This window comes from Nicotiana sylvestris, chromosome 3 (genome assembly GCF_000393655.2).
Source record: "Nicotiana sylvestris chromosome 3, ASM39365v2, whole genome shotgun sequence".
Taxonomy (NCBI): Eukaryota; Viridiplantae; Streptophyta; class Magnoliopsida; order Solanales; family Solanaceae; genus Nicotiana; species Nicotiana sylvestris.
Genome location: NC_091059.1, coordinates 101,250,922 through 101,262,836, shown reverse-complemented (window position 1 = coordinate 101,262,836; position 11,915 = coordinate 101,250,922). Strand labels below are relative to the sequence as shown.

General features: G+C 41.9%; 1 protein-coding gene across 1 annotated transcript; it reads right to left on the bottom strand.

The window, feature by feature from the left end:
- Positions 1–2,367: 2,367 nt before the first annotated feature.
- Positions 2,368–5,362, bottom strand: LOC138887758 (uncharacterized). Its single transcript, XM_070169539.1, has 6 exons — positions 4,895–5,362; positions 4,413–4,567; positions 4,016–4,226; positions 3,545–3,817; positions 2,870–3,169; positions 2,368–2,637 (listed from the first exon to the last, which is right to left on the bottom strand). Exons 1-6 carry the CDS (start codon positions 5,360–5,362, stop codon positions 2,368–2,370), a joined length of 1,677 nt encoding a protein of 558 aa, XP_070025640.1.
- Between the last annotated feature and the right edge of the window lie 6,553 nt (positions 5,363–11,915).

Here is an 11,915-nt window from a genome sequence, read left to right as displayed (position 1 = left end):
GCTCCTGCTAGGATAGCGGTTTCTTACTGGTTACCTGCAGGTATAGATGATACAAACATGTATTTGCGAACATTTAAACATAATGCAGATTCCCTTTTGGATCGTGAAGGTTGTTTTTAGACGGTTAAAGATGACGTCCTTGGTCATGAATTGTTCAGTGAGGAATTCGTAGGCCATGAAATGATGTTCTCCGGCCATGAAGATGGTGCCTCCGAACCATGATGCTTTTGAATAATGATATGCAAGTTTGAGGGCTCCTCAGGCCATGGCATGATGTCTTTCGGCTATGATGATGATGCCTTTTAGACTATGATGCTTTGGATAGGTTGGCAATATTTCAGCCCATGATATGCAAAGTATGATGTTAACAATACAAGGCTTAGTCTTGTGAAATGGAGGGTAGAGCTTAGCCTGATTGAAAATCAAATAAAGAGTACTAGAAATAGAGCAATATTCATGCAAAGAGGGACGTTGCTTGGTCCCATGCAGATGAGGAGGCAAGGATTAGCCTCATGCAAGTGTGGAGGTAGGTATTAGACTCATGCAAATATGGAGTCAGGGATTAGACTCATGCAAGTATGGGGAGGCAGGGATTAGCCTCATGCAAGTAGGGAGGCAGGGATTAGACCCATGCAAATAGGGAGGCAGGGATTAGCCTCATGCAAGTGTGGAGTCAGGGATTAGACTCATGCAAGTATGGGGAGGCAGGGATTAGCCTCATGCAGGTAGGGAGGCAGGGATTAGCCTTATGGAATTAGGGATTAGACTCATGCAAATAGGCAGGCCGGGATTAGCCTCATGCAGGTATGGAGTTAAGGATTAGACTCATGCAAATAGGGAGGCATGGATTAGCCTCATGCAAGTGTGGATTCAAGTATTAGACTCATGCAAATATAGAGGCAAGGATTAGCCTCATGCAAGTGTGGAGTTAGGGATTAGACTCATGCAAATATGGAGGCAAGGATTATACTCATGTAAATAGGGAGGCAGGGATTAGCCTCATGCCATTATGGCGTCAAGGATTAGACTCACGCAAATAGGGAGACAGGGATTAGCCTCATGCAAGTATGGAGGCAGGGATTAGCCTCATGCAAGGAGCGAGCATCGAATAAGAGTAGTGTATATCTTAGCTGGAGATACATTCGTTGTTTGATGGCCTAATTGATAGTGATCTCTTTGTGTATACATGTTTGCGAATGCTATCGCTACATCAAATATGCACGTGTTCAAAGAAAAATTGTAAGTTTGTGGGGGGGGGGAGAGGTTGGTTCGTACTTCATTTGCCGGCCTTGCTTTGCTCCGCTCTAAAAGTGTTTTTGAGTTCCCCTAGGTAACACCTGACTGTTATGGAAATAGAGTTTTCGAAAATATGTAATTAAATATAAAGTCAGTTTAGAAATGTATTGATATATCAAGTAATTTTGATGAACTAGTGATTGTAATGCATCTCAAAGGCATTGCAGCTCTCTTATGTCAGAATTCAGCAAGGCCTATTATCCGCAAACAGCCAAAGGATCATCTACTAAACTGGGGTAGAATTTTGAGGGCCCTCCTCAAAATTCTGTCCTAGTTTAGTAGATGATCCTTCGGTTGTTTGCGGATAATAGGCCTTGCTGAACCTTCTTTGGAATTTTGAGAATCCTTCTCAAAATCTGCCCCAGTTTCTTAACTGATTACTGACTGTCTGACACATGTTGGCGTTGGCTGGACTTGCTCCGAAATTTTGAGGACCCTCCTCAAAATTCTACCCCAGTTTCTGATCTTGGGGGAAATGAAAATTTTGACCGAACCTATAAGGCTGCCTACGTATCCCCTCTTAAACGGGAATTAGATCAAGCGTAGTTCAATTATATCAAATGAGTAAATTTAAACAATCTAAGCATAGTATCTCTTGACAGCGTCTGAATTGATTGGCTTTGGCCAGATTTCTCCGTCCATTTCTGCAAGTATGAGTGCTCCCCCTGTCAGCACCCTGTGAACCATGTACAGACTTTGCTAGTTGGGAGAAAATTTCCCTTTGTCTTCATCTTGATATTGGAAGATCTTCTTTAGCACCAATTGACCCGGTGCAAATTGCCTTGATTTGACCCTTTTTGTTGAAAGCTTTGGACATTTTGTTCTAATAAAGTTGGCAGTGATACACTGCGTTCATCCTCTTTCCATCTATAAGGTCCAATTGTTCATAGTGGCTTTTTATCCATACTGCATCGCTGAGTTTTGCTTCCCGTATGACTCTTAAAGAAGGAATCTCTACCTCGGCTGGAATGACAGCTTCGGTACCATAAACCAACATGTAGGGGGTTGCCCCGATTTATGTGTGAACCGTGGTGCAGTACCCAATAGAGAAAAGGGTAACTTCTCATGCCATTATCTGTGGTTCTCTGCCATTTTCCTTAATATCTTCTTAATGTTTTTGTTGGCGGCTTCTATGGCTCCATTCATCTGAGGTCTGTAGGCTGTGGAATTCTTGTGCTTGATTTTGAAAGCTTCACACATAGCTTTCATTAGATCACTATTGAGATTGCTGGCGTTGTCAATAATAATGGACTCGTGAACTCCAAATCGGAAGACAATACGATCCTTGACAAAATCTGCGATGACTTTCTTGGTTATAGCTTTGTAAGATACAGCTTCTACCTATTTTGTGAAATAATCAATGGCTGCCAGAATAAACCTATGTTCGTTTGAAGCAGTGGGCTCAATTGGACCAATAACATCCATTCCCCCAGGCGGCAAATGGCCAAGGTGAGCTTGTTGCATTTAGCTCGTTCGGTGGCACTTTTATCGTATCGGCATGCACTTGACATTAAAAGCATTTGCAGACATACTGAATGCAATCCGTCTCCATGGTCATCCAAAACTAACCTACCCTGAGTATCTTCTTAGCCAAGACGAAACCATTCATGTGTGGGCCACAGCTCCCAGCATGAACGTTCTCAAGTAGCTTAGAAGCTTCCTTTGCGTCGGCACATCTTAGTAAACCCATATCAGGAGTTCTTTTGTACAAGTTTCCTCCGCTATGGAAGAAGAGATTGGACAATCTCCGGAGTGTGCATTTCTGAGTGTGATTTGCATGCTTCAGATATTCACCTTTTGACAAATACGCATTGATGTCATGGAACCAAGGCTTTCCATCTGCTTCCTCCTCGACATGAGCACAATAAGCCAGCTGATTATAGATCCTCACTAGAATGGGATCAATGTAATTCTTATCTGGATGGTGTGTCATAGATGACAAGGTAGCCAATGCATGAGCAAACTCATTCTGAATTCTGGGAACATGTCGGAATTCTATCTTCATAAACCTCCTTTTCAATTCCTGCACATGGTGCAGATATGGCAATATCTTGAAATTCTTGGTGGCCCATTCTCCTTGTACCTGGTGCACAAGCAAATTTGTATCACCGATCACCAACAACTCCTGAACGTTCATGTCGACTGCCATGTTAAGCCCTAGTATGCAGGCTTCATAATCCGCCATGTTGTTGGTGCAGGGAAATCTGAGTTTAGCAGATACCGGATAATGTTGACCCGTTTCTGATACCAAAACTACTCCAATGCCCCCTCCTTTGAAATTTGCAGCTTTGTCAAAGAACATCCTCCAACCATCATATGCCTCGGTAATGTCATCTCCTACGAATGATACTTCTTCATCAGGAAAATACATTTTCAAAAGTTCGTATGCTTCTCCCACCGGATTTTCAGCAGGGTGATCTGCCAATTCTTTTCCTTTGACCATCTTTTTAGTTGCGTAGACGATATCGAACTCACTTAGTAGTATCTGCCACTTAGCCAACTTCCCAGTCGGCATGGGTTTCTGGAATATATACTTCAAAGGGTCCATCATGGATATGAGATATGTAGTGTAGGCACAAAAGTAATGCCTATATTTTTGGGTTGTCCAAGTCAAAGCACAGCAAGTGCATTCAAGCAAAGAATACCATGCTTCATAAGGTGTAAACTTCTTACTCAAGTAAATAGCTTGCTCCTTTCTTCCTGTCTTGTCATGTTGTACCAGAACACATCTGAAGGCTCCATCCAACACAGATAGATATAGTAGCAAAGGTCGTTCTGGTTCTGGCGGGACCAGAACTGGTGGTGTGGACAGAATTTCCTTGATCTTGTCAAAAGCTTTCTGACAATCCTCTGTCCAGCTTGTTTCAGCATTTTTCCCCAGCATCATGAAGATGGGTTCACATATGACTGTTGACTGTGCTATGAATCGACTGATGTAGTTGAGTCGTCCAAGGAAGCTCATTACGTCCTTTTTTCTCTTAGGTGGTGGTAACTCCTGAATAGCCTTGACTTTAGACGGATCCAGCTCGATCCCTCGATGACTGACGATGAATCCTAGTAACTTTCCTGTGGGAACCCCGAATGCACACTTTGCGGGGTTCAATTTCAAATTATACCTCCTTAGCCTATCAAAGAACTTCCTCAGATCTGCTATGTGATCTGCGGCCTTCTTGGATTTGATAATGACATCGTCCACATATACCTCTATTTCTTCGTGTATCATACCATGGAAGATGGTTGTCATATCTCTCATGTAAGTGGCCCCAGCGTTCTTCAAACCAAATGGCATCATCGTGTAACAGTATACACCCCATGGTGTAATTAAAGTTGTCTTCTCTTTATCCTCTTCATCCATCCTAATCTGGTGATAACCTGTGAAGCAATCTATAAAGGATTGGAGTTCATGCTTGGCGCAGTTATCGATCAGGATGTGTATATTCGGCAGCAGGAAGTCATCCTTGGAACTTGCTCTATTTAAATCCCAACAGTCAACACATACTCTGACATTCCCATCCTTCTTTGAAACTGGCACAATGTTAGCTAACCAGGTTGGGTACTCAACCACCCTGAGAACTTTGGCCTTGATCTGCTTGGTAACTTCCTCCTTGATTTTCATGCTCATGTCTGGTTTGAACTTTCTGAGTTTCTGTTTCACTGGTTGACACATGGTATTAGTGGGCAACTTGTGAGCCACTATAGACGTGCTTAAGCCGGTCATGTCATCATACGACCATGCAAACATATCCTCATAATCTTTTAGGAAGCAAATGTACTCTTCGTTCTCTATTGGTGACAAGTGAATGTTGATGCGAGTATCCTTGATGGTCTCGACATCTCCCAAATTTACTGCTTTGGTCTCATCCAGATTGGACTTAGGCTTATTCTCAAAGTTTTCAACCTCCCTGACAATTTCCTCGGGTATCTCATCTTTTTCATCTAAACCACTATTCTCATATTGCGTTGCCTCATTACATGTCACAGTCACTGGTTCATCAAGAAAAGTAATAATAACGCTGTAGAATGGAAAAGTGTAAAGATAGTAGTGAATGATAAAGAGAAAATGCATTTGATTAAAAACTTGAAAAATTGTCCAGACAAAGTACGGCTCGATGAATCGAGCATTTATTTTGAAACAAGTCAAGCTTAAAACAAAATTACAGGAAATCTTGAATGCCTAGAACGGCTATAAAAGTAAATTCTGCCAAGCTACCCAGGGACTCAGCGGGCTCAAGATAGTGTGGCAGTCCAGTTTCTGAGAATAGCTCCCTTCTCCGCAGTCTGAATAGTGAGGCCTTCTTCCTCCTCCTCCTCAATTATGGCACCGCAGTCCATATCCTCATCCTCCAAAAACAAATTCTTCAACCCAGCTAGTGCTTCCTCTTCTACAGTCCCTCATATCATATCAGCTTGGTGAAAATCTTGTTCCAAATGTGACACTGGCTGCTTAAGAGGGTAATATGGTCCATGCCATAGAGGCGACCAATCATCGTACCCTTGCCATGTATACTGGTATCCGATACCAAAGGTGTTACCATGATTTTTCAGCTGCATTGGTTTGGTGATACCTTGGAGGTTCTTTTCCAACCCTTTGCTGGGTTCATATCCAGACCATGCTAGTATGCTTTCTATTTTGTTACTCTACCACTTATCCTTCTCGACGGCATTGACCTGCTCAATATGATAATAGGTTTCCCCTCCTAGCCTTCTTCTATGTCCAGTGGCTAGGATGGTTTGACTAGTATAAGTGGGGTTACTTCCATCCCCGTGAATGATCACCTCCTGATGATTCTATTCGAACTTCATGACTTGATGTAATGTGGAAGGCACGGCTCCAGCGGCATGGATCCATGGTCGGCCCAACAGAAGATTATATGAGGCTGGTATGTCGAGTACCTGAAATTCAATGTCAAACCAAGTTGGCCCCATCTGCAAGCAAAGGTCGATTTCCCCGATCGTGGCCCTTTAGGACCTATAGAAAGCTTTCACGTTCATGCTTCTTGCCCGTATTTCGTGGAAAAATTTGTCCAACCTTTTCAGAGTGTCCAATGGACAAATATTTAGGCTTGAAACTCCATCAACCAAGACCCTAGCAATGAACTTGTCTTCAAATTGCACCGTAATATGCAATGCTCGATTGTGATTCAGTCCCTCAGGTGGTAGCTCATCTTCGTGGAAGATGATCTTATGACTTTCTAGTACTTGCCCAACCATATTGGCCATTTCTCTGCCACTGATGTTATTGGGTACATAAGCCTCGCTCAACACTTTCATTAAAGCATTCTTGTGTGCCTCTGAATTCTGCAATAGTGACAGGATAGATATCTGAGCAGGTACTTTGTTCAGATGGTCAACAACAGAATACTCATTTGCATGTACTTTCCTCCACAAGTCATCTGGCCCGGTCTCAATGATAGGCTGCCTAGTAGTGGCATCCTTACTTGGACCTCCCAAATGTTCAGGTGTATAGACTCTTCCAGTTCTAGTCATTTCTTGTGCGGTGTCAGATTCCTCTACGTTGGCCTTCCCTTTTTGCCGAGCCTCGACAACATAATCCCAGGGTATTGCTTTTGCGTTCAAGGGAGGTGTGGTTGATACTGTCACAATGAAAGGTGTGACCACTTCTACTATAAATGGAGCGGGGGTGGCTGCAGGTGGAGCCACCTTTACCTCGAATGAAACTGATGTAGTTACCTCAACCTCGATTGGTGACTGAGTCTGTACCACAATAGGAGTAAGTGTGACGGCAACTTTAAAGTCATCGCCTTTTCGAATAAGCCCAATTGACCCCTCAGGGTCGCATTCTTCATTCGTCTCTATCACATGTACTCCACCACCTCTATGATCAAGGAGGGGGTTGTCGCGGACATTAGGTGCGGTTTCCTTTGCTTGTATGACCTTGTTGTCAATTAGCGTCTGGATCTTATCCTTCAATGTTCGGCACTCAGCAGTGGTGTGCCCTTTCATACCGGAATGGTACACACAAGTTTTGTTCAGATTGACCCATTGGGATAGATTTTCTAATGCCACAGCGGGAATAGGAGTGACGTAACCTGTGGCTCTCAACCTTTTATACAGTTGGTAGATGGGCTCGTTAATGGCGGTGTATTTTCTGGGTGGTTTGCGGTCAAAATTGGGTCTTGGTCTTGGATAATTTTGGCGAGTTGGTGGTGATTGGAAGTGGGATGGTTGGGAGTTATAGGTGTGATGGACAGTGGTGGGTTGGGAATATCTGTGAGATGAAGGTTGATATGTGTATTGAGGGGTTTGATATGTGGGTGGGGGTGTTTGATATGTGAGTGGGGGTGTTTGATATGGTGGAGATTTTAGGCCCTTGACCACCATTACTGCCCCAACATCTCTCTTCTTCGATATGCCACCTAATTGTAGTGCCTTATTTGTGGCTTGTAGTGCCTCGAAGTTCATTACCATCCCGCTCTTGATTCCTTCTTTGATTCTTTATCCAAGTTTGATGATGTCAGAGAATTTGTGATTTTTGATAACCATCAACCTCTCATAATATTGTGGATCTTGTGCCCTGACGAAGAATTTATTCATCTGTTCTTCGTCCAAAGAGGGCCTGACCTTGGCTGTTTTTGTCCTCCAACGAGTAGCATACTCACAGAAAGTCTCGGTAGGTTTCTTTTTAAGATTCTGAATGTAGAAAACATCCGGTGCATTCTCTGTGTTGAACCTGAACCGGTCCATAAAATCTGACGCCATACTTACCCAATTAGACTATTTCTTGGGATTTTGGCTGAAATACCAAGATAAAGCATCCCTAGTAAGACTCCTCATAAAGAGCTTCATCCGAATTTTTTCATCTTTCCCGACCCCAACAAGCTTGTCACAATAGGTCCTTAGATAAACCTTGGGATCACTTGTGCCATCAAAGATTTCGATCTTGGGAGGTTTGTACCCCTCTGGCAGTTCGACATCTGGCTGTATGCATAGATCTTCATAGGTTAAACCTTCTATTCCTCTGTCGCCTTCAACACCTTGAACTCGGCTTGTTAACTTCTTGAGTTCTTCAGCCATGTTTTTAATGAGCAGGTCCTTCTCGGAGGATTCTGGTATATATGAGATTGGTTGGGTAGAGTGAGGTACAGTTTCCACATATATAGGGTTGCTTTGATGGGGGTGTAATGATGGTCATTGGTGGAGTTTTGGGGATAGAGAATGGATTGTGGTGTGTTTTGGGAAGTGTGGTAAGTGGTGGTTAGTGGCTACTGAATTTGTTGATGCTGATGTTGTGGCAGAGTTGGTATTAGCAATGGATTGATATTTTGGGGTGGAGTTGCATATTGATTCGGTGCGGTAGGATTTTGTGGTTATTGGTTTCATGTGTTCTGAGGAGGTGTTGGTTTCTTTGTGTTTTGTTGGTAGATATCGGGGACATTGAGGGTGAGTGACAACTTTTCTCTAGTCTCAAGACTAGATCATTTGGGGCTGGAGTACTACGGCCATCTGAGGTCTCTACGTTCTCAACATTCTCCTTTTGGATTCCACTTAAGTAGTCCATTTTTTCTTTTCCTTTTCCTTTTGTGTTGCTTAGAGGAGGAGGAGGCGGAGGGCTTCTAGATCTGGTGTGGTATGCTGATGAGGCCAGTATGAGTGAACCAACCTAAGGGGATGGGAATAAAAAAAATAAGCAAAAACAAAATGTAACAAGTCAGTGAGGTTCCTGAAATATTTGCAGCATTTAAACACATATTGCGGAAATGTAAATTATGTCCTACTTTGGGAACCTCGTTGTGCCTGAGGTAGGCCTAGAAACAAATAAATTTGGAGAACTATAAATGCCAATAAATGCTTCATTTCATAATATAAAAATAGACGAATCCCAAAACGATACTAAGATAATAAAAAAGTAAGTCACTACTGGCACTTGGCCTTATTACATTTAGGAAAGCAAATAAATCTAGCCTATTTGGTCCCAGAAGGACCTTCCTCAGGTTGAATGTTCTCGTTGATCAAATCCTCCAGTTCGCGTAGGTTTATCAGTAAGAACGCCTTTGCCAAATGTCCTCCTTCATTTTCCTCAGCGTTCTGGCAGTCGGTGACTCTCTTCCTCGCTTTTCCTTTCAATTCCAACAAGTTGTACTCTAGGTATTCCAGCTTTTCGCTAGATTTGGTAGCCCTCTCTTTCCATTCATTGATTTGGTCGTCTGATGGGAGATTCCTCCATCAGTCTAGCAAGAGTGAAGGTGTGCTAACCATACCGAAGCTGGGGACCTCGTGCCTCATTTTCTGCAAAAACAAAAAGGTTAGGCCTTAACCCCACCAGACTCGACTATTTATACATTTATGATCAACATATAGACATTAGTTCTCCAAATTAATGCACAGAACGTGATTGTGTCCGTTGGGATTGTGAAAAAACCGATGGACTTTTGGATAAGGCTTATCTTAAAGGATCACCATGTGGACAGCATATTGATCCGACTAGGTTTGACCATGATGCATGCACAATTTTAACCAGAGTAAGGCTACTATGGGGTTTTAGACTGGTACCCTCAAGCGGACAACTTGAGGGGGAAGGCACGGAACCGTCGACTGCACCGCTGATCGACTAGTTTTACCGCAAATAAGCCTTTCCGAATTTACGGGTAGTAAATAGGAAGAGCGCAACCACTCATTAAAGAGTTGCAATAGGATTTAATGCGCAAAGTGGAATATGATGTGGAGCATGATATATGCAGCAGTTAATAACATGTAGTCAAGTATTTGCATGTAGAAAAAATAAATACAATATTTAAATAATTGAAAGACAGTTATAGGAAAAGAAACAAAGAGTCAAGTCAGTTTTAGGGGTAAAGAATCATAAATGTTTAAAAGAAAACAGACAATTAAAAGAAAACAAAGGGAAAGGGCACGGGATAAAGCATGCTTGGACTAATTCATAAAAAATAAGTTCATTATGGTAAGAGCCTAAAGGTATCCCCGGCAGAGTCGCCATGCTGTCGCGCCCCGTTTTCCCTCCGCGGAGGAAGTCCGGGTTTCAACATTCATGGGGTAATAACTCATTTCCTTTTGGGAATTGAGTATTTGAAGAGTAGCTACCTAACGGATTATGGTGCGTTAGGGCACCTAAAGCGATTAACTCTTGGATTGGTTTGCATTACCAGAGATTAGGGTAAAGGCTCGAAATGACCTCGATGGGAAGGTGTTAGGCACCCCTCTTGGTCCACAACTGTGGGTCTCGGCCGAACTTATATTTGTGAATTAGTCCTTTAACAGATAAGTAGTTGAAACAAAGTAAAGCATATAATAAGACAAAGATTTTGAACAAGTTGTATACATATAAAACAAAGTTTTAAACATAAAGGATTTGGGAAAGGAGGGGTCCTAGGTTGGTTAGCCTATAGGATAACCCCTCACAATGTCCGGTAAACACTCCTCAATAAGGGGTTACATGTGACATCAGCGCGTAGTCATCATATCCCATATCTATCCTTCCCACCCCCTTAGTGGTTATTAAAGCGAGTATTGGTCAGCAATCTTTATTGTGTGTTGTTACCCGTCCCTTCTTAATGGTCCTAGAGGAAATTTAGGACCTCTACCTATAGGCAGTTCTAGACAGACCCCTAAGGTTTAAAGGAGAAAATACTAAGGCGACAAGCAAGAACACATAGGACTTTAGCAAATAAAAAGCATGAAATAGCAGATAAGAGGCTCAGGTTCATCTCTATAGATAATGCATGTAAACAAAATGACTCAAACACAAACAAGGGCAATACTGTTAATCAGTATCCTAAGACATGATGTCTAGACGAATACCAGAACACATGAGATATGCAATTTTTATTTTATAAACTCAGAAGTAATGACCTTATCAGTTTGGCTACTGATTTTAAGCCTGCTAAAACCAGAACAACATTAAGTAGCAGAAACAGTTTCAGAGTTGCAGGATTTGAAAACACCCAATAGGCTTGCCTGCACGCTAAATAGTGGTGTCTTAAGAACTATGTTTGACATAATAAAAGAGTGGGCAGATTTTAAAACAGACTCTTGAGTTCCTATAGGCATGCTTTTAATAGTAAACTAAAGAATTCATTTCAGGAAAAACAAACTACTAATTAGACCAGTTTCGAAGTAAACTAATCATGAACTGGATTGACTTGTTTAAACTAAACTGATTGTAGATTTATAGGCAGAATTTCTGATGTTGTTTCCTATGATATCTAGTTGTTTATAAATGTATAGGTATGATTTCTAGTGGAAATAAATGTAAACAACCATTGGAATAGAAACTTGAACTTGATCACATGTTTAAGTATGATATCTATTTGTAGAGTTGGTTGTAAAACCTATAGGCATGATTTCTAGCATGGTAAGGCAAGCATAGCATAGATATGAAATCCTATTGGCATGATTTCTAACATGACAGGGCATACATAGCAAATATGAGATCCTATAGGCATGGTTTCTACCCATGTTACCCCATAAATATGTAACTACCCACCCCTTTGACAAGTCACCCCAATATTCGTTTACAAATTATTACAAACTAGGTGAATGAAATACATAAATAGATAAAAAAAGAAAAAAGAAGAAGTTACACTATAGGGAGCCTGAATCAGGACCAAGTGATTTCCCAAAACCTCAAATAGCCTCAAATA